Below are 24,312 nucleotides of genomic sequence, written 5' to 3'. Positions count from 1 at the left end.
CTACCCTCTCAGAATTTCCACAGAAGCAGTTCATCATAAATGTAAAATTCTATAATTAAGCAACATTGATTTGATGGTTAGTACTGAAAAAAATAAATAGAAGAAAAGAAAGGAAGTTAAACCTATACTATTGACAATGTAACAAGCATACTATTCTTAAGTATGCCTTTTGTTCCTTTCTCCATACTCACAATCAATTTCCAGGGGGAATTATGTACTGATTTTATAAAGCATATAAATAGATACATATAATATGTAGCTTGCTGAATAAGTTGTCAATAGAACAATACATAGTGGTATTGGCAATGCACCCTAGTCAAGTTATCGTATCCCACCTTACCAATAGGCAGGTTGGTGTTAGTCATCGATTACTACCAGACCAAAGAAAAATATAGATTGTTTTAGAATGATATTTTTTTTTTGCATAAACCTCTGTATGTATTGTAAAAAAAAGGCTTTACTATGAAGCCACACATATTCACTATGGAAAATAAATGGTGATTCCGGTGGGGTTTTTCCAAAATCACCATCGGAATCACCACTCTTTTTTCCAACAGTGATATATACATGCTCACCCTATCTCTATCTCGCTTAACTTAACTTTTTAAGCTCAATGCCCATCTCATAAATATATTTCTCGGTAAAAGAAAAAGCCTACGCTTTACACCCTTTACAATTGCTCTCATGTAAAAACATGAAGCTAATAAATTTAAAAGAATAAATATGTAATTCTATATACTTTGCGTTGTGCACCCAATTAGTTGGATCTGTCAATGCATTTCGCCCAGCGCAACTCCATTTTCCCAAAAACGGAGTACGACGTCACCCACAATTGTAGCGTGCGCGTATCCACAAGCACGTAATCACGGCCCTTTTTAATTTTTTAAGAACCTCTTCCTCAACAGTACACCATCCTACCACATTATGTCACGAAGATACGATTCGAGAACGACAATCTTTTCTCCTGAAGGTAAATCTCAATGACGCGTTTATACGTTGCTGGGAAGGCTGTAAAGCCAATAACCCACGTATATTCTGGCTTGTACCTGACGCCCACAGCCTGATAGGTCGTCTTTACCAGGTTGAGTATGCCATGGAGGCAATTTCTCACGCCGGAATTGCTCTTGGAATTCTTGCCAAAGATGGAATTGTCATTGCTGCAGAGAAAAAGGTCACCTCAAAGCTACTCGAACAGACTGCGTCGTCCGAGAAGATTTACAAGTTGAACGAGTTGCGTAATCCACAATACGATTTTGTTTTTATGTTTTTATTTTTGCTTTATTCAGTCATTGTATACTTTTGCTTACATCATTACTATGTATATATAGCAATATGATTTGTGGTGTTGCAGGAATTACAGCCGACGCAAATATCCTCATCAACTGGGCACGAGCAAGTGCACAGAGATATCTGTTTAGCTATAACGAAGAGATCCCTGTGGAGCAGTTGGTACAGAGCTTGTGTGATCTGAAGCAGGGCTATACACAGTATGGTGGTCTGCGTCCTTTTGGCGTGTCTTTTATCTTTGCTGGCTATGATGAGCATTTTGGTTTCCAGTTGTATCACTCTGATCCCTCTGGTAACTATGGCGGGTGGAAAGCAACATGCATTGGTGCCAACAACGCCACTGCTCAAAGTATTCTGAAGCAGGATCACAAGGAAGAGTTGACATTGGAGGAAGCCAAGGCATTGGCTATCAAGGTTTTGAGCAAGACTATGGATAGTACAACACTGACAAGTGAGAAATGTAAGCATAATAATTTTCTTTGTTTTTTGATATTGTTATTGTTACAAAAAAAATAAGTGAGGTTAAACTAAAATTGTGTGATATAGTGGAGTTCGCTACCATTCGGTTGGTAAACGATAAGGTTAAATATGAACTTTATAAACCAGCCGAGATCGACGCTTTGTTAAAGGAACAGAATGTGGGAGCTAATGCCTCTACTACTGAGGAAACCCAGTAGAAAGAAATAAAGAAAAGCAGAAAAACCATATCCGAAATATATGCATAAGCAAAACGAATAAAACCAAATATATAACATCCTTATCTACCCTCACCTAAGCACTTTTTTCCTTATTCACATCCATATGCATGTGTGCACTTTCTAATCTATTTGAATTTTTCAGGGAAACACTTCATAGCCTAGAGGTTGCAATAAGCTTCGTAAGGAAGGGAGTGGGGTTGGAGATAGGGTATAGAAAAGAAAGACATTTAAAGGAAGAAATAAAAAAAAATAATAACCATAAGATAATAAAGAAAAAGGAAAGAAATAAAAAGAAATAAAAAGAAATAAAAAGTGATTTAGGCATGTTGTTGATGTACTTTGACTTGATGTGTCTAAAAATTGTACTTTCTTTTAGAATCATTCTGTAATCTCTTTTCCTTTTACTTTCTGAATACAAATCATATGTATGCATATATATATGTATATGTATATGTGTATATAGATATAGATATACCTTTAGATTTCCACGCTGTGTGAACCCTTTGCCACATCCTTCGAATTGGCATATGTAAGGCTTAACTGGCCAGTGTATCTTCTCGTGTGTCTTGAGATTACCGAGTTGAGTAAATGCTTTCTGGCATCCTGCAAATAAGCACTACAATTTTCGAGGTTAATACACACATGTATGTATGTATGTATATATTGCTAGCAGCAAAATCTACATAATTTTATTTACATGATAAGGTCGTTCACCCGTATGCTTTCTGGAATGTGTCTAATAAGAGTAACAATGAATTCAAGCCCTAAATGATAATATTTATCCCTACCTTAAGGTTTCCCTGTTGCGTAAATGCCTTTCCACAATTAGGAAATAAACACGTCTAAAACAAGAGAATGAGATTTCGCAACTTAAAAACAAAAATCTTACATAAGGTCTTTCAAGCGGTGTCGATGACTGGACCTTTATCTTCTTATTTTCATGATGGTGCTGTTGGGGTTGCTGCTGCTGAGAATGTTGCTGCTGGCGCTGCTGACGTTTAGGCTGCTGTTGGGGTTGCTGGGGTTGCTGGTGCTGCTGCCTTTGACGCTGTTGTTGTTGTTGTTGTTGTTGTTGTTGCTGTTGTTGCTGTTGCGACTGCTGTTGCTGGTGCTGTTGCTGATGTTGTTGTTGCTGTTGCTGGTGCTGATGTTGCTGATTTTGCTGTTGTTGCGACTGTTGTTGTTGCTGTTGCTGTTGTTGCTGTTGCTGGCGCTGTTGTTGCGGCTGTTGCTGTGATTGCCCACTCAAATACGATGTTTCGACACCATATGTATCACAGTCTGGTATCGGGCTTGTCCTGCACGAATAGCGCATGGTCAACCTTCCAGCCAATGGATCAACAGACTGGTTTCTTTCCGGTTCAACAGAATCATATTGTCTGGTTGGATCCAAAGTGTGGAATGGACTTGTGCTGATGGATGGAAAGGGAGATGAAGGATGGTCTTCCTGATAACTGTGATGTGATATTGTCGGTGGCGATTGAGTATTTTGCATGGAGAAATCACTGGGAATGTGGGCAGAATAAGCATCGGTGTAGCTGAATGTTCTTGTACCGTCGTACTCCCGTCTTATGGGAGCGGATGCGTAGCTGCTGGGCTGCGGAAGACGGTCTGCAAAGAGTGGATTATGGGGCACTTGTGGAAGCATCACTGGGGCACGTCCACATCAAAAGTACAATTTTAATTACTTGTGTTCATACAAAAATAATCCCTTTTTTTCTATACACATTATTCTCCTTCTTTTGCTTTCTTTCTTACCACACAGAGGGTTGTACCAGAGCAAAAAGTAACGAAAAAGGGCATGAAAGGCAAAAGGCGGGGAGAGAAAGAGCTCAAAAACATGCCTTTGCCTGAAAGCAAGTCACGATGGCCGCCTTGCATGGCCCAAAGAGAGAAAAAAAATATGATGAAATGCTTATATAAATATTTTTATTGTATATTTTAAATAAAGACTAGCTAAAACATCACTGTGTCCCTCCACTCAATCCGAGGAATATTTCGATATTCGCCTTCCTTTCCAAGTCTCCAGAGATACACATCAAGGTCACCTTCAATCATGTTTGTGATTTGTCCAATGGGTGATGATGACCGTGTCAGTTGAACAATTTTATCACATGCCACAATAGCAGCTGCTCGAAGAATCGTTGCCTTTTCTTCACCAATGTCCTTATTATCTACAATATCTTGCTTCCATTCAGAAGGAATAACCAAGATTCCTAGATGTTCTAGCATAGTAGGAATCACATTATCAGAAAAGATTGTCAAACGTTCAATGTCTGCAAAGTCAAATCGATCAGGATCCTGATCCTTAAAGAACATCCACAAGTGATAAGTGAGGATCTGTGCCTTTTTAAAAATGTATACATCTTCACCGTCGATAGTGTAAAGATCCTGCAATCCCGGCAGCGCTCTTACGAGATGCTCTACAAGTCTGGAAGCAGAGGGCATCTGATTCGACTGCGGCTTGGTAACATCCAATATAAAACTAGCCATGTCGTTGTAGTGATGCTTTTCGAGGAATTCACCAGTAGTATTGAGAACGGAAGCAATTCCAACCGCCAATGGCTTAAGAGGAGTCGGTTCGGACATTGTGACAAAGGGCATGTTGGGAGGATGAACATCACGCTCAATAGGGATCTGGAAGATCTCTGATACTTCATAGGCTGTGATATTTTTGAATTTATTGGCTGTCATAGGTGTCCCTCCGATGTGAAAAGACATGGCACCAAAGCGGATAGTATCGAAAGCACTGCAAATGGCAATGATAATTATAAAGATATTCATGCTTTGGGATGGAGTGTTTACGTCTCTTACCCTCTACCAGCCAATTCATGAAGAGGTACACGATAGCCGCTTCCAAAGTTTAATAAGTCAATAAAACTGACAAAATTGATTTCTTCTGCCACTGAATTGAACTTGAGAGGCATGCGCATGGGAGAGTCGATTGCAAGCTCTTCAAACTGATGCTTGTCGAGGTTCTGAAGGAAAGTACGTATGCCTTCGTCGGATATCTAGAATAGAACGCGTTAGATACAACTTTAGTGTTTGCTCAAGTTAAATGCCAACCTTGACTGCACTTTTTTCGATACATTTTCTGGATGATACGCGAACTGCGTCAAGGAAATTGTCAGTAGGGAGAGACATAATGAAAAGAACAACTTTTTCCGAGTTATTTTTCTTTCCTACTTGATGCATTGTGTTTTTTTATTTGACCGCCGGGAACAAGCAAAAAAAATAAATTGGTTTAGTCCCCGCATCCTCCAATAGAATAAAGCTATATTATGTACAGTACACTGATATAGAATTTTATTTTGGATCTTTGTATTCCAATAAAAATGGTTACACAGCTAGAGTCTCCACCTATTTAAATCATAATAGGTTTTCAGAATTTTATTTATTTATTGTTCAAAGGCTGTTCATTAGTAAACATCCTGGATTTACTTTTGAATAATATAAGGTCTATAGTAACTCATTTGATGTCACTGCAAGCACTATTTTTTTTTGAAATGCATTAGCAACATATAAGAAAATATTACACGTTTCTAATGTACATTTACCTCAAAAAGCCTTTTCATATTTTCACATTTGGTTGTCAGACCCAGATAGTCAAGAGCAACATGTATTATGCTCTTCTCTTTATCAAATATATATATATATATATATTTACATATTTACATATCTAGGCAACAAGTCAATATCCACCCTTTTTCTTCCATTTGTAAAAGCCACGAACTCTTTTATCAGATAAATAATCTAGTAATCCGACATTCACACACTGAGATTATTGCTCATCACATTGAGAGTACTCCCTAGCATCACTCCTTAATTCACTATTCATTTTGCAACTGTGTGACATTATAAATTATGATGTTTGGATGAGATTAAATAAATCAGCATATTCAGCCCTTCAATAGTAATAGGAATAAGCGGATTACCAAGAATATGGCCATGATGTACCAAAATATAACACATCTTTCTATATAAGTTTTTTTTGCATTATTAAGAGTTTAAAATCATAAACCTTTATATATATATAAAAGGACCGTTTATAATGGATTACTGAAAATGCCCAGTTTATTACAAGACTATTAACCAAGTATATTACTTGCATAACATGCATAAATGTTAATTATCAGTTGTATTAAAGAACAACAAATATTAGTTTATTACATACCTTTACTCAATTTCTATATTCATAATGTCTGGAAATGGAGAAACGAAGCAGTCACCAGAATAAGGCAGTTTCGCTTTGACTGGCATTTTTTTTTCCTAACCTTCAAAGTCCCTTACTTTGCCCTACACAACTCTCTTTTTTATTCATTCATTCATAACTCATGGAATCCGAGGCAACCGTCAACTCAAAACTCGAACGCTTGCCAGGCACAACAATCATACCTTTGGCAAGAGTCAAACGCGTCATCAAAGAAGACAAGGATGTGTCATTGATCAATGCAGAAGCTATATTCTGTGTTGCTTATGCTACTGTGAGTACAAATACCACATTCACTTGTAGTATTGATTCTTGAAATTTTGAAATGTCAATTAAAAACATTGTATATTTATATATTGTATATTACAGGAATTGTTTATGGAATACCTTGTCACAGAAGGATATCAGAGAGCTAAGCGAGACAAAAGAAAGACAGTTTACTATAAAGATTTAGGTAAAATAAAATTATCAAAGTAAAAAAAAAGTAACATAATATTGCAGTTCTTGGTTGATTAATCTATACTAATTTACAATATATTTTACTTGTTAATAGCTTCTACTGTGACAGAGGTAGAACAATTCGAGTTTCTTGAAGATGTCATTCCACCTACACTCACATTAAAGACGGCTATTGAACGACGAAAAGAAGCCTTAGAGAATGAAGGATCAGCGCCAAAGAAGCAAAAGACTATTAAAGACACATCAGCACAAACACCGGCAACAACGACAAAGACCAAGGCCACAGTCACGGCCACAGACTCCAAAGACAGTCAAAAAGTAGCATCCCAAGATATCGTAGACACTACAGATGTTAATTAAATATACTATATATAAATTATAAATAAATGGATAAAGTTGTAAGCATATTACAAGTGTGTGGGTGAGAGTATGGTGTGACGCAAGATGCATAGTCTATAAAAAAATACTAAAACTAAATACTTTCTGGGTGTGAGAGTTTTGTTCCTCTTCCTCTTCTTTTTCTTTTTCATTATTCCAAATCACCAATCTTTATTTTATTTTATTTTTACTTTTTATTGTTAATGCTATCGCTTACCAGACAAGCTGCTCGAGCACGTATCTCCAATGTGCTTCCTGGTGTACGTATGCTTACCCCTTTAGCAAGACTTCATACTTCTCCGATCAGACTCCGGACCAAGGAGGAAGATACTGTGGCATCCCTTCCCAATAAGGCCAATGAAATCATCGAAGCTGTGCTTTATGGATCAAAAGTAGTCAAGGAAGATGAAAGCCAAACTCATTCCAAGGTGCTCGCTAGAGGAAAATATGTTCATGAGCTTCAGAGTAAGTTTGGCTTCTAATGGTTGCTATACATAAATATACCCATCCTAACCTAACCGCTGGATATAGAGCATCGAGTTAAGCCCGACAAGGTTGAAGAATACATCAAATTAGTGTAAGTAAGAAAGTGGGTTCTTTATATAAAAAGAAAATGAAAATAAACCATTTTTCTTTATGCGCATCAGATCTCTTCACTATCCTCGGATCGCAAATGATCCTGCCAACGATGTTCATCTGTGTGGAAGCTGGTCCATTGAAGTAGGAGAATTGGATACGTTTGGTAAGATGGTGTTTCGTGTTTTTTCTTGGTTTAAAAATGAACTGAATAAGTGGGGTAAACGAATTTGGGGTGGGAAAATCAATGATGTTTCCTAGGTGAATCATGGATTATTGATACTGAAACCCACTGTTACACTAGTTCACATTTGGGAATACAAAGGGTATCCTGGACATCAGCACACTATGGCGCAGTTAGCTCGGGATCCTGTAAGTTTACACAGAATCTAGTAACATTTCCTTTGATTGCCATAATAATACTACATTTTAGGCCTACGCACAGTTTATGAAGGAACTTCGTCCTCTGTTGATCTCCAGATATAACAACATCATGCTTGAGTTTTCTTTCTGGAAGACATCTCCGCCTACCGTAACAAACGGAATATATGAACTACGAAAGTATAGTCTAAAGGTAAGAATAATCAAAATATGACGTATATTCTTTAAATATCCGCTTAACAAGGTATACTTTCTTGTGTAGCCTGGACATCTGCTGGAATGGGAAATGCACTGGTAAGCTACCTTGTCTATTAAGAAATGTATCCGTAATCTACACACGCACAGAGGGTTAGAAAGAGATCATTAAAATAATCAATTTCTATAGGCGAAAGGGCCTCGAGTGCAGACGTCAATTCTGTGAACCTGTGGGTGCCTGGTTCAGTCAACTCGGTGACCTGAATACTGTTCACCATATGTGGTCTTATCCGTAAGTATAAGTTGTTTGAAATAGACAAGTTACTAAATTGGCTTGGGGTATTACGATAGGGATTTACAAGCACGCAAGACAACGCGTGAGGAGGCCTGGAATGTGGAGGGATGGTCTGATACAGTTTACAAGACTGGTAAGCTAATATTTATATCAAATACATTAGAAATTTTGTGAGTATTCTAAGATTATTAATTGCTGTCTACATAGTTCGCTTTATTGATAGTATGCAGTCTTACATATTGAAGCCTTTGACCTACAGTCCCTTAAGATAGATTAAAGATATTTATAATTCGATTTTTTATATATGCACATATAAACATATACACAAAAGATAGTTATACATGTATATGTAAAATTTGTCCAACAAACTGAGCCTTATTATATATATAATGTCCGTGAATATGATAGCTCTATGTTACTAGAAGAAGAGGAAAAGAGATTATTATTATTTTCTCCATTTCTCGTCTTTTGGGCTAAACCATGTGAGCAACTTTGGCGGAGTTGGGCTAAAAAGCTATGGCATGCCGACTTTTGGCTTTTTATTTTTCACTTGACCGCAACTTTGTGATTTTCTTCGAATCCCAATGCACAATCCATTCAAATCGAAATCAAAGCGTCGACAACGAGCTCAACTTCAAGAAGATAGCGGCTTTTCGGCCGAGCAGTTTATTGCACCAGAGCCAGAAGGCAAACAATTTATACATATACATGCTCGAAAAGAAGAAAATAAAAGAAAATAAAAAACTAATACTGTCATCACAGTGCCATGGCAAGCAATCTTCTTGGCTACATTGTTATTCTTGGCAGGATCGGCTCTTATTGTAGTTGGAGTCTTGATTAAGCTTGATTATATTACTGCAAATGTAAGTTTATTTATGACTTTCACACTAAACAAATGTTTCTAATACTAACGGTGGCTATAAAAATAAAGGGTTGGGGAGAAAGAGGAATTCCATTTATCGTTGTTGGATGTATAATGTTTATTCCAGGTAATATATATTCTATAAATAAATCACACCCATAGCCTATGCACAGCTAAATATATGTAAAATATCTTCTTTAACATAGGTGTGTATCATATGTACATTGCCTATTATGCGTACTACAGATATCCCGGGTATGAATTTGCCATGATTCCCGACTGGGGAGAGTAGGGGGGAAAGACAGAGAGAGAGAGAATATATATATATCAACAAGAATGTATAAATTTATTTGCAAATTGAAACAAACTGTATTTTCCGAGACTTTGATATTGTAGGCATCTAAGCCCTTTTAAATACCACAAATATAAATATTATGCAACTCTTGCCCAATTATATAAGGGATATACACCTATTCACCATTACACTGGGGTGTAAACCAGGATTAAATATTATATACATATGATATTTAATATCAGCTAGATAAAATTCTTGGAAATGTAGTTGACAGGTTTCAGTTTGGTAATAAATCTATATATTTATTTTTATTGATTTTTTTTTTGCATTATTTTCGACACTCTTCTTGTAGACCATAATTTATTTTCTCGCTACTAGGATTACCATGCATGGCGTCGTTTTTATGGCACTTTAATCAGACAGAACTAGATGCTGGGGTTGTACCTGATGATCTTTTGACATTTTCAAAAAAAATCAGTGGTGGTCTATTTATCATATCATTCATCGGCACTGCAATCGTATGTCTCGGTTATGGCTTCATTCGCTGGATAGCTCCAAGTTACGACCGCGCATCACTTCGTTTACTAGTTTATGGTGCCATATCGCACATGTTTCTCGGTGCAGCTTCGATGTGCCGAAACAAACCATTCCTTCCGGTAAAAACTTGTGGATTTTGCATGTTTCTATTCATATTCTGCAATGTGTTTAGTGCAGCCTGCTTCACCTGTATGGCCATCAATCTGCATTTGGTCTACGTTCATTCTGCCCGTAACATCAAACACCTCGGGTGGTACTATGTCATTGGAAGTTTTTCTATTGCATTCATACTCGCTATATTACCTCTATTTCCAAAGAATACACACTACGGCCATAATAATCATATGGGGATTTGCTGGTACAACGCCTCAACCCACAGGGGATCACTTTTGTGGGCCATCACTACTATATACCTCTGGGTAGCCATCTTTATTCTTTACTGCTGTATTTCAATCTGCATAATCTTGATCAAAATGCGAAGAGAAGAGGTCGCAATTAATGCAAATCTAGCTGTGGATAGTAACCAAAACAACCGCAACTATTGTTTTTCACATCTATTTTTTCGACCTCGTCACCGCTTGGGTACCATGCCGGAAGAGCAACCATCAATGCCATCAAGCTTACTGCAATCCCAGTTGTCAACAAGAAATGACCGAAAACTAGAATCATCATATGTTTTAAAGACAGTCAGTAGAGTTATTTGGTACCCTATTGGTAAGAAGAAAGATACATGATTATTTTCGCTTAATAATTGAGATCATTTGATATATTGTGTGATTCTTGTGATTGTATACTCATATTCTACATACATAGTCTTGATTATCACTCGTATCTGGTCAGTTATAAATGTATGCATTATGGCTGCTACGTCAAAAGTCAATCCATTCTTTTCTCTGATGTCCTACATCGCACTTCCTATCCAAGGTAAATGATTTGATTAAATTTATTGATTGTGCTTCTAACAAAACAAAAAGGCATTTTTATATTCCTTATATTCCTTATAGACCCGGCCTTTATTGCGGCCATTCGGCAATTTATATACCGTATAAGACCCAGTAAGAAGGAACAAAAAGCCCCAGCCTTGGAATTAAGCCTATCGAGACATACCGGAGACCTTAGCAACGGAACCGGAACACACTCTTGGACATCCAGACAAAGATCAGCCTGGTCACCTTTTTCGATGTCGATCCAAATACCTACAAAAATCCACCCCTCACAGCATCAATCATCATCTTCAAGTAGTGAGCAAAATCTAATCCATGAAAGTGAGATTGACTTGAGTTCCTGCCATCGCTCCTCATCAGCATAACTTGGTATCATTATTACTTGTATAAAAAGAAAAAGGAAAAAGAAGCATAAAATAGAATAGAATAGAATAGAAAATCTTGGGGATTTCAATATCTGCAGAGTGATGATCATTGTGAAGCTTATCTTTGAACATGCATATGCACGAAATCAAAATATTTGTATATAAAGAAGCTCTGGGATATTGTATTTGAGAGCTTATTGATTAATAGACTACAAAAATAATTTGCTTTAGACAAAATAGAGTAATATTGAATATATACATATATCTTATTTATCTATTTAAGTGCGTGTGTATGTGTGTGTGTGCAGTTAGCTTGTCTTTAATACAATTAAAGCCAACTTTTATTATTATTGTTGTTGTTTTTATTTATTTTGAAATGCAAGATATTTGTACATACTAGCCAGCAATTAACCTTGTTTGAACTACTTAATTCTGCTTGTTTAAGGAGATATAAACGGTTAAATGCAATACGGTAAATAATTTTAAGCTTTCTTTATGTACCTACCTCTTGAGGACTATGGCCGAAAAATAAATCAAAATTAACCAGTTGGTCATTTGTTAGGGATACCATTATGCTCTAATAATTGATCTGATAAAAAAAAAAGATATATATATATATATATTGTTATTAAATGCAAATATTTATTAATAATCAAATTTCCATGACAACAGAAATCAATAGTTTAAACGAAAGCATAACGGTTGCGTACCTGTAGCACCATTTGATTTCAGATCCAAGCAAAATATAATAATAAAATCACAGGTTCCCTCCTCCTCCTCCCCCAAAAAAAAAAGAAAGATGAAAATGGTTTAAAAGGAACTATCATTTTGTACTAATATTTTTGGATAAATATCAAAGCCGAGTTGCCGCTCCCAATTTATATGTGTTGTTGTATTCTGTGATCCACGTCAAAATATAATTCATTCTCTCTCTCTCTCTCTCTCTTTCTCTGTCTTTCCTATATCTCATCTTGATTGTTGTGTAAGAGCCGTTGAGTTTCTGTTATGCAAATCAGAAAATTACCTTGCGTGTTATTTATTGTAGGAAACACAAGATCCAATACTTACAAACAATTAAGAGTAAATAGCCTTGATCCTTTTATTTTTATTAATTTTTTTTTTGAAGGGGATGATTAAGAGTGCAATTGCAGTAGAAATAAAATAAAACAAAAATAAGAACAATTGGGTACCCTCATCTTGCTGTAAAGTCGTGCATTGGACCCATTCTCTGAAACGTCCTACAAAAATAACGGAAGGAATGAAGCTGTAGTGTACCACGTTTAGTTTACGTCGCGCTCTAGTACTCTCCGTAAGTGCACGATTGGACAATGAACGGTAAAACTAATGGGCCTTGAGATTCGTACCACCGTCAAAGTGAGTACGTAAAGCATCCTTGGAGGGCTTAATAATGAAAGCCTATATATATGTGTGTGTGTGTATGAGCCTTTATTTATTATGCAAAATAAATAAATAAATAAATAAACATTATTAATACATATACTATTCTTTTTTTTTCCTAATACCAGCTTTTTGTCTCTATGGTTATAATTTAGACTTTTTTTTTTCTTACAAAAAAAACATTATTACTATCATTGGTAACCATGGTAACAAATTATTTTACAGTAAGCACAAGCATAATCATAATCATAAAAACAAATCAAAACCAAAATGAAAATAGATGAAGGTAAAGGAGACGGTTTGTCTGTTCTTCCATTAAACATAATTGATCCACGACACTTTTCACTTCAAGGTAGTACAGATGTATCTACATGCATACATATTTTCGGTTATTTTATTTCGCCGTCCTAGGTCTGATCATCTTGTCCCAAGTATGGTACCTTTTTTTCTTATGTTTTCTTTGGAAGCCATACTCTTTGGGCTGACGGCATTCGTTGTTTTCGGAAAGTTGCACCTGGTGGAAACATACGGCGCAGTCATTCGAGGGTGAGTATTGACACACTGACAAACTAGGTGCTGTATTTTTAAGACGTTCTGTTGCACGAACATTGGCTTTTGGAATATATAAAGCGCACAAGTGGTTTTGCTTCCGGATTCTCATATATATCTAACTAACAAGTACAATGAATAATGCTTTCAATAAGTGCTCAATTTTCTGCGCAGAAACAGAAGTTGTGGCGTCAAATCTGGATATTGTTATCATAAAGTCTATGTATTTTACTGTAGGTGATGAGAGGAGTGATATTTGAGAACCGAGCTTTTGCACACATCTTTTTCTTCTAATATATTTTGGGAAGCACAAATTTGATAGAGTAGAGTCAATGCAAATAGAAAAACTACATAAATAATTAATTGAAGACAAAAGTCTAAAGCATATATGTGAGTAGACCAAATTTAGGAGATACATATTATGGGCTTACCATCTTTCATTCAGACTCAATTCATTATCCATGTTATGAGCTGATGCTTTGCTGGTCAGCTATATATCATCAAACTCATTCAACTCTAGAATGTATGGATGTTGTTTAAGTAATTCACCATAGCTGGAATATGTTTCAGTTATTTTGAAGGATTCATCTGTTGTATCAGTAAGAAATGATGTAGGTTCTGGTACTTTTAATGATAAAGATCGCGGTGATTTACTTCCTTATAATTTTAGCATAGAAAATAAATGTCAGTGTTCTTCTATTTTGGTCGTGTAACTTCGGTCACTTACTAAAGTGGCAGCTTTGATCTGGTTTTGATGATTCAACATGGCTTCCTTCTGTTTCTTCCAACACTATTTTACTAGGAATAACAGAAATAATTTCACCATTTATTTCGCCTTAAAAATCAATTGTTCTATAGTTGTAGTAGTTTGTTTCTGGTGATCGTTGTCGCTGTGGCTGCTCCTGTCGTAAAAGTGTTTCCTGTTCGAGTTATCAAAAAATCAAGCTAGATTTTGCCTTTAAAAAAGAGATACAACTTACACAGTTTTTAATTAAATCATCTACAATTTCCATTTTGTCTTTTAACATATCGCTAAAGCGTATTAACATATGTAAGCAATGTTTGTATTTGGTATAGACAACGGCCAGGTTAGGTTTCATCCTCTTCTTTTCCATCGCCTGTTTTTAAAAGATTCAAAATCCCACTTAGAAACTGTAGAGTATTTGAAGTATTCAATATCTGAGTTTTCTGATAAAAAATTGGGAGTAGGCACTTTATTGTCCATATCATAAATGAAGTGTTGTCGTGGGATGTAGAAATGGTCTTTTTCGAAGGATTAAAAAAAAAACAGATGTCTATATACATATGCACATATTTTCGGGAAACCTTATGGACAGCCTGTCAGGACAGCTTGGACGCTAAGTTTAAGGGGACGGCATTTTTTGGTAAGGGGCAACATTTTTTTCTTCTGTTTGGCGACGGCTACAAAAAAATTGCCTTTTGCAAACCAATTCTCCGTCAAGCATGACAATAACCCTTTAACTTGGTTAATCAGTGGTCGGGAGAGTTGGCTTGTCTGTTATTTTTAAACACACCCATAATCAATCCTTTAAAGCTAAGTATTCTTATTTACTCTTTTCTGCTTTGTATTAGTATAATTATTTATTAAATCTGATTGAAAATTACGAAAGGTATCTTGATGGCTGTGACTAAGATTCAAATGGTATTTATGTTTTCTCTATGAAACTATATCTATCATAGCATATGACTTTATCCCAATCTCGCAAGAAGGTGTGCTATGACTGTTACTTACCCGATACCAGTTGGACATAAATGATTCTTAATAACTCTTCAAAACAAAGTACTTTTTTTTTCTCGATTCTTCTTGAAGTATATTAGACATTGACTTACGAAGCTAGAAATAGCAGGACCTGCTATTTGATAAAAATTGCACAATAATTATCCAAAAGGTCATCCATGGTTTAACTGCGATATTTGCCCGGATTGAAAAAAAAAAGATGATAAAGAGATTTTACTAATCATCTATAAATCTTACTATTCAACAATAAATTATGTTATTCAACTAAAGTCTTTACCGACCAAAAAAAAATACCTCTGTCACTATATTAATTAAAGAACATGAGTCAAAATACTTTTTATTATGAAGACGGGTAAGAAAATATCTATAGTAAGAATGGAGAGAAAGTTGTAGACACGATGGAAGGTGTATTAACAGAAATCATCGATCCGAATATAGCTTTCGTTACTATAACGAGTCAAGCTGCCTTTTTGACTGCCAAACACGAAGATAAAGATACTGAAATTCAAGATATACCTGTTAATAAGATCAAATCGGCTAAGTCTACAGTTAATAGTACTTATAGATCTTATGATGACCACACGAGAGAGGAATTTATTAATCGAATGATTGAAGGTCCTGTCAAAAGAGGAAGAGTAGCGGCAATTGCTAGAAATTTATGAGTAAAGCCTAGTACTGCCGCTCGTTGATGGAAACAATATCAGGAAACGGAGAAGGTGCCCTATAAGAAGCTTGAAAAGAATTTAGGTAGACCTAGCGGTTTTACTGGTGAACCCGAGCAGCATATCCAAAAAATAGTCGAAAAAGATCCACAGCTCTGTGCTGTTGAAATTATTGATTCATTGACGTCTAAGTTTGAAGGCTTTTCGATTTCTAAATCTCAAATAAATCATCATTTGAAAAATAACGTGTTTATTTCCGTGAAGAACCCAACCTTTGAACCTAATATAAAAAATTCAGATAAAACCCTATAAAAGAGATACGAATGGTTCATGGAGTGGAAGGATTCTGACCTAGACTATGATGTAAACTGTGTGTTCATTGATGTGGCTAGATTCAATATTAATATGAAGAACAATTAAGCAAGATCAACTATAGGAATGCCTGCCATCGTAGAAGTTGAAAAAACTCGTTCTCCGTCTCATACCATTATTGGTGCTATTCACTCTTCCAGTATCCTCCATGTCGCAATGAAGAAACCCCCACCAATAAGAAAAAAGGCGCAAAAGTTTCAGATAAATAAGAGTGAAAATCGAAGAAGAGAGAGCCTGCAAGAGACAGGGATCAAAGGGTAAGCAAACTTATTATCGGAGAACCTGTCCTAGAGTATGTCGAGGTTGAGAGCAGTGATGACAGGGAAGTCAACAAGCCTCCTTCTAAAAGTACTACTACGGCTCGTTTCATAAAGTTCATGAACGAGGTGCTTGATAGCATGGGTATGGATGATTTATCCCAGAGAATTACTGATGCTTGCAACAATGTACGTTTTAGTGATCTTCGTGGATTTTGTAGCCACTCTAAGCGTCATATCAGTTATTGTCAAGATAAGAGTTTTAATGAATTACTTGAATTTCAGAAGTGCTCAAAACAATTTCTCAATTAAGCCAATAAGAAATTTAAAAGTGACCGATCATTTTTCAGTTTTTCACCAATACTTTTTTTAGTAAGCCCCAAACTATTTCTTTTTAAAATCACCATTTAAATTTCTAAATTAACCAATATTTCCTAGCTTCACTGTGTTTCGATTAACATTTACGTAATTTTTCTGTCTGCATTGACTCTACTCTATCAAATTTGTGCTTCCCAAAATATATTAGAAGAAAAAGATGTGTGCAAAAGCTCGGTTCTCAAATATCACTCCTCTCATCACCTACAGTAAAATACATAGACTTTATGATAACAATATCCAGATTTGGCGCCACAACTTCTGTTTCTGCGCAGAAAATTGAGCACTTATTGAAAGCATTATTCATTGTACTTGTTAGTTAGATATATATGAGAATCCGGAAGCAAAACCACTTGTGCGCTTTATATATTCCAAAAGCCAATGTTCGTGCAACAGAACGTCTTAAAAATACAGCACCTAATTTGTCAGTGTGTCAATACTCACCCTCGAATGACTGCGCCGTATGTTTCCACCAGGTGCAACTTTCCGAAAACAACAAATGCCGTCAGCCCAAAGAGTATGGCTTCCAAAGAAAACATAAGAAAAAAAGGTACCATACTTGGGACAAGATGATCAGACCTAGGACGGCGAAATAAAATAACCGAAAATATGTATGCATGTAGATACATCTGTACTACCTTGAAGTGAAAAGTGTCGTGGATCAATTATGTTTAATGGAAGAACAGACAAACCGTCTCCTTTACCTTCATCTATTTTCATTTTGGTTTTGATCTTTTTTTTTATGATTATGATTATGCTTGTGCTTACTGTAAAATAATTTGTTACCATGGTTACCAATGATAGTAATAATGTTTTTTTTGTAAGAAAAAAAAAGTCTAAATTATAACCATAGAGACAAAAAGCTGGTATTAGGAAAAAAAAAGAATAGTATATGTATTAATAATGTTTATTTATTTATTTATTTATTTTGCATAATAAATAAAGGCTCATACACACACACACATATATATAGGCTTTCATTATTAAGCCCTCCAAGGATGCTTTACGTACTCACTTTGACGGTGGTACGAATCTCAAGGCCCATTAGTTTTACCGTTCATTGTCCAATCGTGCACTTACGGAGAGTACTAGAGCGCGACGTAAACTAAACGTGGTACACTACAGCTTCATTCCTTCCGTTATTTTTGTAGGACGTTTCAGAGAATGGGTCCAATGCACGACTTTACAGCAAGATGAGGGTACCCAATTGTTCTTATTTTTGTTTTATTTTATTTCTACTGCAATTGCACTCTTAATAATCCCCTTCAAAAAAAAATTAATAAAAATAAAAGGATCAAGGCTATTTACTCTTAATTGTTTGTAAGTATTGGATCTTGTGTTTCCTACAATAAATAACACGCAAGGCAATTTTCTGATTTGCATAACAGAAACTCAACGGCTCTTACACAACAATCAAGATGAGATATAGGAAAGACAGAGAAAGAGAGAGAGAGAGAGAGAGAGAGAGAGAATGAATTATATTTTGACGTGGATCACAGAATACAACAACACATATAAATTGGGAGCGGCAACTCGGCTTTGATATTTATCCAAAAATATTAGTACAAAATGATAGTTCCTTTTAAACCATTTCCATCTTTCTTTTTTTTTGGGGGGAGGAGGAGGAGGGAACCTGTGATTTTATTATTATATTTTGCTTGGATCTGAAATCAAATGGTGCTACAGGTACGCAACCGTTATGCTTTCGTTTAAACTATTGATTTCTGTTGTCATGGAAATTTGATTATTAATAAATATTTGCATTTAATAACAATATATATATATATCTTTTTTTTTATCAGATCAATTATTAGAGCATAATGGTATCCCTAACAAATGACCAACTGGTTAATTTTGATTTATTTTTCGGCCATAGTCCTCAAGAGGTAGGTACATAAAGAAAGCTTAAAATTATTTACCGTATTGCATTTAACCGTTTATATCTCCTTAAACAAGCAGAATTAAGTAGTTCAAACAAGGTTAATTTCTGGCTAGTATGTACAAATATCTTGCATTTCAAAATAAATAAAAACAACAACAATAATAATAAAAGTTGGCTTTAATTGTATTAAAGACAAGCTAACTGCACACACACACATACACACGCACTTAAATAGATAAATAAGATATATGTATATATTCAATATTACTCTATTTTGTCTAAAGCAAATTATTTTTGTAGTCTATTAATCAATAAGCTCTCAAATACAATATCCCAGAGCTTCTTTATATACAAATATTTTGATTTCGTGCATATGCATGTTCAAAGATAAGCTTCACAATGATCATCACTCTGCAGATATTGAAATCCCCAAGATTTTCTATTCTATTCTATTCTATTTTATGCTTCTTTTTCCTTTTTCTTTTTATACAAGTAATAATGATACCAAGTTATGCTGATGAGGAGCGATGGAAGGAACTCAAGTCAATCTCACTACTTGAATACGATGATTACTGTTGCAATGAAACATATACATATAGATTTCTTGTGGTTTATTATAAAGCATCCCCCCTTTTTTTTTCTTCTTCTTTCTCCTCCTCTCCCGATTCCTCGGAAAGTGACGGCTAATACTTTATTTCCATTTTTAGACTGTGTATGAAACAAGTTTTCCTAATCCTTGAATTGCGCTTATTTCTAAATGCATATCATCATAGAGTTCATTACTAACATTATCAGGACAAACAAGAATATATATATATATATATATATCTTGATCACAAAAGCACAATTGGTAAAGTTCAATTTATGTTTGCGGAGGAATGGGTCTCAGATTTTGATACCAACATTCGAGTCATACCTTTAGGATAATAAATTAATAAATTAATGAATGAATGAGTAAATGCTTGATTGAAGTTAGTGAAACTTGTGGTGTCAAGTATACTTTTGCCATTTTCTTTTCAACAAATATCTTACTGATTTTCCTGCCCTAATAATTAATCTAGCAATAAATATCATCGTGCTGATGTGCTGTTTACATAAAACAAAGCACTTTCTAGCCTGGTCAATGTGCCGTAACCTTTTTTTTTTTTAAAAAAAATGAAGGGAATGATTGAATTGGTTAAATAAATATATTTTTTTAATTGTAATTATGTTAAATGGGGTACTTGAAAGGTAAACTTTAAGAAAATAATAACTGAATTTAAGACATATATATATATATATCACAAATGTCAAAGTGTCTTGCATATTGTTTAGCAATTATGTCGTCGTAGCACGGTTAACTGAATGACAAGTACCCTTTTATGAAGATATCAAAAGAACTAGCCCATTTTGACAAACTCGTTATTTATTATTTGTGTAATTCATCATACTTGATGGCGAGTCTTGTGTTATTCAAATCCATGAAAGAATCATGTTCACCAGCTCAATTGTTGAGTGGACGGACCTATTTTTTTAGTGTTTTATATATATATATATTAGAGAGGGATTTATTCTCCACATCCTTTATGATTACTGTTAATGAGGTCAAGTTTACCATGTTTATTTCTATTCATGTAAACTCGGGTATGATTCCTTTTTCATTTATTATATATTGTATTGTTTTTCGACGGAAAAGCCACATAATTGGGTAATAATTTATCATTGGAGGAGAATACAATAAATAGCATATATATATATATATTTTCTAGTTTCCACTAGTTGGGATATTTTTACTCCGAAGAGAACTTATCAAGATTGGCTTGCTGCGGCTATAAAGAGGACGAATAGACAGATAGACAAACAAATGCATAAATATATTTAAAGGAAAATAAACATTAAAAATGTAATAAGATATAAGTGTATGGTTTATGATTGCTTAATTACGACTATCCTTATATTTCTGTCTTTTCGGCGATCTCTCCTTTTATTACACGTGGCAAGATCGCTAAGCCAATCTGTACATCGTTTATATTTTGTTTTTTCTTGTGAGAGTGGGTTAAAATAGTATAATGGAAAATAGGCCAAAATAAAGGGAAAAAGGAATGCGCAATGCCGGAGTGACTAAAAAGGATATCTTTGGTGAGAGCTACAAACGTCCGTATGAATTGGTCAAGAAAAGCTTATCGATGTCTAAAGAAGTCTCATTACTATAATTTTATTTTATTTTATATAATATAATATCTCCTAAACAAACGCACTATACACACTATACACACAAGACAGGATCTCCGCCTTGTGTTGGCCTGTAAATCAAGTGTTCGAGAACGATGACAAACCGATCTACTTTACTCATTCTCCTTATCTCAGCCTTGGGTGAATTATTAAGCTTCCACTCAAAGGAATTTACAATCAACTCACGTGAATGTGGCAATGCAAATTGAATCAAATACAAATACAAATAAAAACACAAACACAAGAACAGATAAGAATCTTTCTGTGTCCATATCTTGAGAGACATAAGAATAAAATTTAAAAAGATTCAGACTAAATATCAGATCAAAAAAATAGATAAATTAAGGCGTGAGAGAATTTTATGAATTGATGTTTAAAGAGGTGGTTAAAAGATGAGACCGTCTCTTTCCGTTTTGAAAATAAAGAATGGAAAAAAATTAAGAGTAAAAGAGAGAGAGAGAGAGAGGAAGCGAAAAAGGACAAAATATGATTCATCTGGGTCCATAGCTCTGGGCTTGTACTGTTCGGCCCGATACGTCAAGTGGTAGGTGCAGCACTTTCTCTCTCTCTCTCTCTTTCTACCTACACACACACATGTTTGTGTATTTGTACCTGTGTGTGTTTATATATGTGGGGGGAGATGTTTACGTGTATAGATTTACATATATATCCTTCATTTATTAATATTACGTTTCTTCTTTTTCTCTTTTAGTAAAAGCTGACCGGTGTACCGGCCAAATTTTGCTGGGTACGATCCAAATCGCCAAATAATCAAGGATTTCAATGTCTTGTTGAATAGAAAGGCACAAAGACTAATGGCAAAGGGAATCTGCTTGACTTATTCATTGTCGTGTCTGACTATCTTATTTATATTATATTATAGCTTTAATGTTTTTAAGCCAAAATAATATCTATACACATCATATATTTATATTTATATATATATAATAAAATTCAACAAGGAGAATCGGCATGTAGTTTTTCCATGGCGGTCCGCCGGATGTTCCTTTGCCCATGCCCTTGATTGTCCGAATTTATCCGCAGCAAATAATACTCACTGGGCTAAACTGAACTGAACTGAACTGGCTTAAGACTTTGGTGTGAGCAATGCATTCAACATTAATCGATGAGGTTGGTTGCATAATAATTTGTATTGCTCAAGGTACATAATGTACATACATTATGTACATACATTGAATGCCAAGCCATAATTTCTTCATGGCTGACAAGAAAGGCTGAGCATGCTTCATCACAAGAAAGCCTGGCAATTCTAACAGCTTGAAACGGCAATTGACTGTGCACTTTTAACAAACAAAATAAAATAAAATATTGGATAATCTAGTACATTTCTATTTTCAAAATTTTATGTATTTATAATAAAATATTAATAAATAAATAAATAAAAAGTCCTCTTGTACATTATATATATATTTGTATCTTTCTCTCTTTCTCTTTCTTCTTTCTTTCTTCTTGCTCTTCTTCTACTACTTCTTCTTCTTTTAATTAATTTTTATTTTATTTTTTTGATCTACTGTACGCATTAATACTTCCAAACACACCACACATACAAACCTGTTGATTATTCACCATGACTACAATGAATCAATCCAACAACAGTGTATCCAACAGTCTCAGTGATCGTCTTCATTCTGTCGACTTCAACACACCTGCCAAGATTCTTCAACTCAAGAACGCTGGCGGCCATCGTTTTGAGAACGTGACGCCAGATATCTCTGTTCCCGGCACACCCGTCATCAAAATCCACCACCACTATGAAAACATATCCGAGCCTAGCTCCTCATATCCATCGCCATCATTTGGCCCCCAGTTGCCACCCACAGCTGCACACACCCCTCCATCCCTTTCGCCACACACCAGCGGAGAACAGTCCAAAGACTCGCCCCTTTCATCATCCCACCCCACCCTCACAATCAGTGTTCCCAGCAGAGACGACGAAAGTCTGCGTTCTACATCCCGCCCAACCACCCCATCCCAGTTTGTCTTCAAGAAGCCAGAGTACAACAGTCACTTCCACAACACACATTTCCACCACCTCGAACGCAAGGACAGTTTTCTCAACGACTTCAAGCGTCTCTTCAAATCAGACAAGACCAAAAAGAAGAAGAAGGACGATTGTAGCATCAGAAGCACCAGCAGTCGCACAAGCGATCTTTCTTTTGCAAACGAATTCAACAAGAACATCGAGGGCCGATATGGCAAGTGGGGTAAGTTTTTTATTTTTTTATTTTATTTTTTTTACATGTATTTATATTTTTTTTTAAAAAAAAATTATTATAATTATTAGGTCGATTTGTTGGTAAGGGTGCCGGCGGATCTGTCCGTTTAATTCGCAGACACACAGACAACAAGACCTTTGCTGTCAAGCAGTTCAGAAAGCGATTGCCTGCCGAAAACGAAAAGGAATACGTTAAAAAGGTCACTGCCGAGTTCTGTATCGGATCCACTCTTCACCACCCCAATGTCATCGAGACCCTGGACATCATCCAGGAGGGCTCTACATTCTATGAAATCATGGAATTCGCACCCAACGATCTATTCAACGTTGTCATGAGTGGCAAGATGACCACAGAAGAAATTGGCTGCTGCTGGCGCCAATTGTTGGACGGCTTTGCTTATTTGCAGTCAATGGGAATTGCGCATAGAGATCTCAAGCTGGACAATATGGTTCTCGACGATCGCGGTATTGTTAAGCTTATCGATTTTGGCTGCGCAGTTGTCATCAAATATCCCCACGAGAAAGAGTCCAGAATGAGTAAAGGTAAGACCCACACACAATATATATATATATATATATATAAAAGAATGACCACATTCTTAATAAAGCAAAGTCCGCGCACAAACGTGTTTCGTCTGATTGGGTAAACTGACTTGTATTTTTTTTTCTTTTAAAAAAAAAAGGTATCTGTGGATCTGATCCTTACATCGCACCCGAGCAATACATCCAAACTGAATATGATGCCCGCCTGACAGATCTCTGGTCGATTGGTATCATTTTTGTATGTATGACTATCCGCCGGTTCCCCTGGCGCTTGCCTCGTCCTAGCCAGGACCAGTCATACAAGAACTTCATTACCCCTTCGACCCAAGGTGCAGCCCGTCTCTTCAAGATGCTGCCCAAAGAGTCCCGCTCAATTATCCAACGCATTCTGGAACCCAACCCACGGGAGCGCTGCACACTCGAACAGGTCATGGAAGATCCCTGGGTCAAGTCCCTGGCGATGTGCACAGATCAAACTCCTGCAAAAGGACACTCGCATCATCTGTTGGTAGAGCCAAGTAAAGAAGCCTGCGAGCGTCACAATATCATTGTTCTCGATTCCGCTCCGATATCGGAAGACAATTCT

General features: G+C 35.8%; 11 protein-coding genes across 11 annotated transcripts; 8 read left to right on the top strand and 3 right to left on the bottom strand.

The window, feature by feature from the left end:
* The first annotated feature begins 901 nt into the window (after window positions 1-901).
* On the top strand, window positions 902-2,060 carry PHYBLDRAFT_31086 (hypothetical protein). The gene is made up of 4 exons (XM_018439972.1): window positions 902-970; window positions 1,068-1,230; window positions 1,329-1,747; window positions 1,834-2,060. The coding sequence occupies exons 1-4, from the start codon at window positions 925-927 to the stop codon at window positions 1,962-1,964; spliced, it is 759 nt and encodes a 252-aa protein (XP_018290931.1). The 5' UTR covers window positions 902-924; the 3' UTR covers window positions 1,965-2,060.
* A 303-nt stretch (window positions 2,061-2,363) lies between these two features.
* Window positions 2,364-3,633, bottom strand: PHYBLDRAFT_169148 (C2H2-type zinc finger transcription factor; the record flags this gene model as incomplete). The annotated part of the gene is made up of 6 exons (XM_018436013.1): window positions 2,364-2,393; window positions 2,461-2,601; window positions 2,683-2,721; window positions 2,774-2,827; window positions 2,875-3,018; window positions 3,250-3,633. The coding sequence occupies 6 exons, from the start codon at window positions 3,631-3,633 to the stop codon at window positions 2,364-2,366; spliced, it is 792 nt and encodes a 263-aa protein (XP_018290930.1).
* A 262-nt stretch (window positions 3,634-3,895) lies between these two features.
* PHYBLDRAFT_77985 (hypothetical protein) lies at window positions 3,896-5,180 on the bottom strand (the record flags this gene model as incomplete). The annotated part of the gene is made up of 3 exons (XM_018443321.1): window positions 3,896-4,734; window positions 4,800-4,996; window positions 5,052-5,180. The coding sequence occupies 3 exons, from the start codon at window positions 5,178-5,180 to the stop codon at window positions 3,942-3,944; spliced, it is 1,119 nt and encodes a 372-aa protein (XP_018290929.1). The 3' UTR covers window positions 3,896-3,941.
* Window positions 5,181-6,355: 1,175 nt separating this feature from the next.
* Window positions 6,356-6,816, top strand: PHYBLDRAFT_8208 (transcription factor CBF; the record flags this gene model as incomplete). Its single annotated transcript, XM_018443607.1, has 3 exons — window positions 6,356-6,469; window positions 6,565-6,649; window positions 6,749-6,816. Coding segments are annotated over 3 exons (267 nt in total), but the record flags the coding sequence as incomplete, so codon positions are not given.
* Window positions 6,817-7,298: 482 nt separating this feature from the next.
* On the top strand, window positions 7,299-8,751 carry PHYBLDRAFT_113490 (hypothetical protein; the record flags this gene model as incomplete). The annotated part of the gene is made up of 9 exons (XM_018428346.1): window positions 7,299-7,497; window positions 7,564-7,609; window positions 7,680-7,774; window positions 7,913-7,980; window positions 8,042-8,182; window positions 8,252-8,283; window positions 8,375-8,476; window positions 8,536-8,612; window positions 8,687-8,751. The coding sequence occupies 9 exons, from the start codon at window positions 7,299-7,301 to the stop codon at window positions 8,749-8,751; spliced, it is 825 nt and encodes a 274-aa protein (XP_018290927.1).
* Window positions 8,752-10,025: 1,274 nt separating this feature from the next.
* On the top strand, window positions 10,026-11,482 carry PHYBLDRAFT_65188 (hypothetical protein; the record flags this gene model as incomplete). The annotated part of the gene is made up of 3 exons (XM_018441409.1): window positions 10,026-10,887; window positions 10,987-11,097; window positions 11,178-11,482. The coding sequence occupies 3 exons, from the start codon at window positions 10,026-10,028 to the stop codon at window positions 11,480-11,482; spliced, it is 1,278 nt and encodes a 425-aa protein (XP_018290926.1).
* Window positions 11,483-12,033: 551 nt separating this feature from the next.
* Window positions 12,034-14,544, bottom strand: PHYBLDRAFT_169143 (hypothetical protein; the record flags this gene model as incomplete). The annotated part of the gene is made up of 8 exons (XM_018436012.1): window positions 12,034-12,071; window positions 12,551-12,578; window positions 12,772-12,898; window positions 13,321-13,492; window positions 13,553-13,776; window positions 13,861-13,919; window positions 14,157-14,219; window positions 14,410-14,544. The coding sequence occupies 8 exons, from the start codon at window positions 14,542-14,544 to the stop codon at window positions 12,034-12,036; spliced, it is 846 nt and encodes a 281-aa protein (XP_018290925.1).
* A 1,042-nt stretch (window positions 14,545-15,586) lies between these two features.
* PHYBLDRAFT_146205 (Homeodomain-like DNA binding domain-containing transcription factor) lies at window positions 15,587-16,162 on the top strand (the record flags this gene model as incomplete). Its single annotated transcript, XM_018431605.1, has 2 exons — window positions 15,587-15,823; window positions 15,893-16,162. The coding sequence occupies 2 exons, from the start codon at window positions 15,587-15,589 to the stop codon at window positions 16,160-16,162; spliced, it is 507 nt and encodes a 168-aa protein (XP_018290924.1).
* Window positions 16,163-16,288: 126 nt separating this feature from the next.
* PHYBLDRAFT_146204 (hypothetical protein) lies at window positions 16,289-16,791 on the top strand (the record flags this gene model as incomplete). The annotated part of the gene is made up of 2 exons (XM_018431604.1): window positions 16,289-16,433; window positions 16,502-16,791. 2 exons carry the CDS (start codon window positions 16,289-16,291, stop codon window positions 16,789-16,791), a joined length of 435 nt encoding a protein of 144 aa, XP_018290923.1.
* Window positions 16,792-17,183: 392 nt separating this feature from the next.
* On the top strand, window positions 17,184-17,902 carry PHYBLDRAFT_169141 (hypothetical protein; the record flags this gene model as incomplete). Its single annotated transcript, XM_018436011.1, has 3 exons — window positions 17,184-17,404; window positions 17,500-17,623; window positions 17,828-17,902. The coding sequence occupies 3 exons, from the start codon at window positions 17,184-17,186 to the stop codon at window positions 17,900-17,902; spliced, it is 420 nt and encodes a 139-aa protein (XP_018290922.1).
* Window positions 17,903-23,260: 5,358 nt separating this feature from the next.
* Window positions 23,261-24,192, top strand: PHYBLDRAFT_100883 (hypothetical protein; the record flags this gene model as incomplete). Its single annotated transcript, XM_018427612.1, has 2 exons — window positions 23,261-23,726; window positions 23,867-24,192. Coding segments are annotated over 2 exons (792 nt in total), but the record flags the coding sequence as incomplete, so codon positions are not given.
* Between the last annotated feature and the right edge of the window lie 120 nt (window positions 24,193-24,312).

Source organism: Phycomyces blakesleeanus (genome assembly GCF_001638985.1).
Source record: "Phycomyces blakesleeanus NRRL 1555(-) unplaced genomic scaffold PHYBLscaffold_12, whole genome shotgun sequence".
NCBI lineage: Eukaryota > Fungi > Mucoromycota > Mucoromycetes > Mucorales > Phycomycetaceae > Phycomyces > Phycomyces blakesleeanus.
The sequence above is the reverse complement of the archived record's forward strand: the minus strand, read 5'-3'. Positions and strand labels throughout refer to the sequence as shown.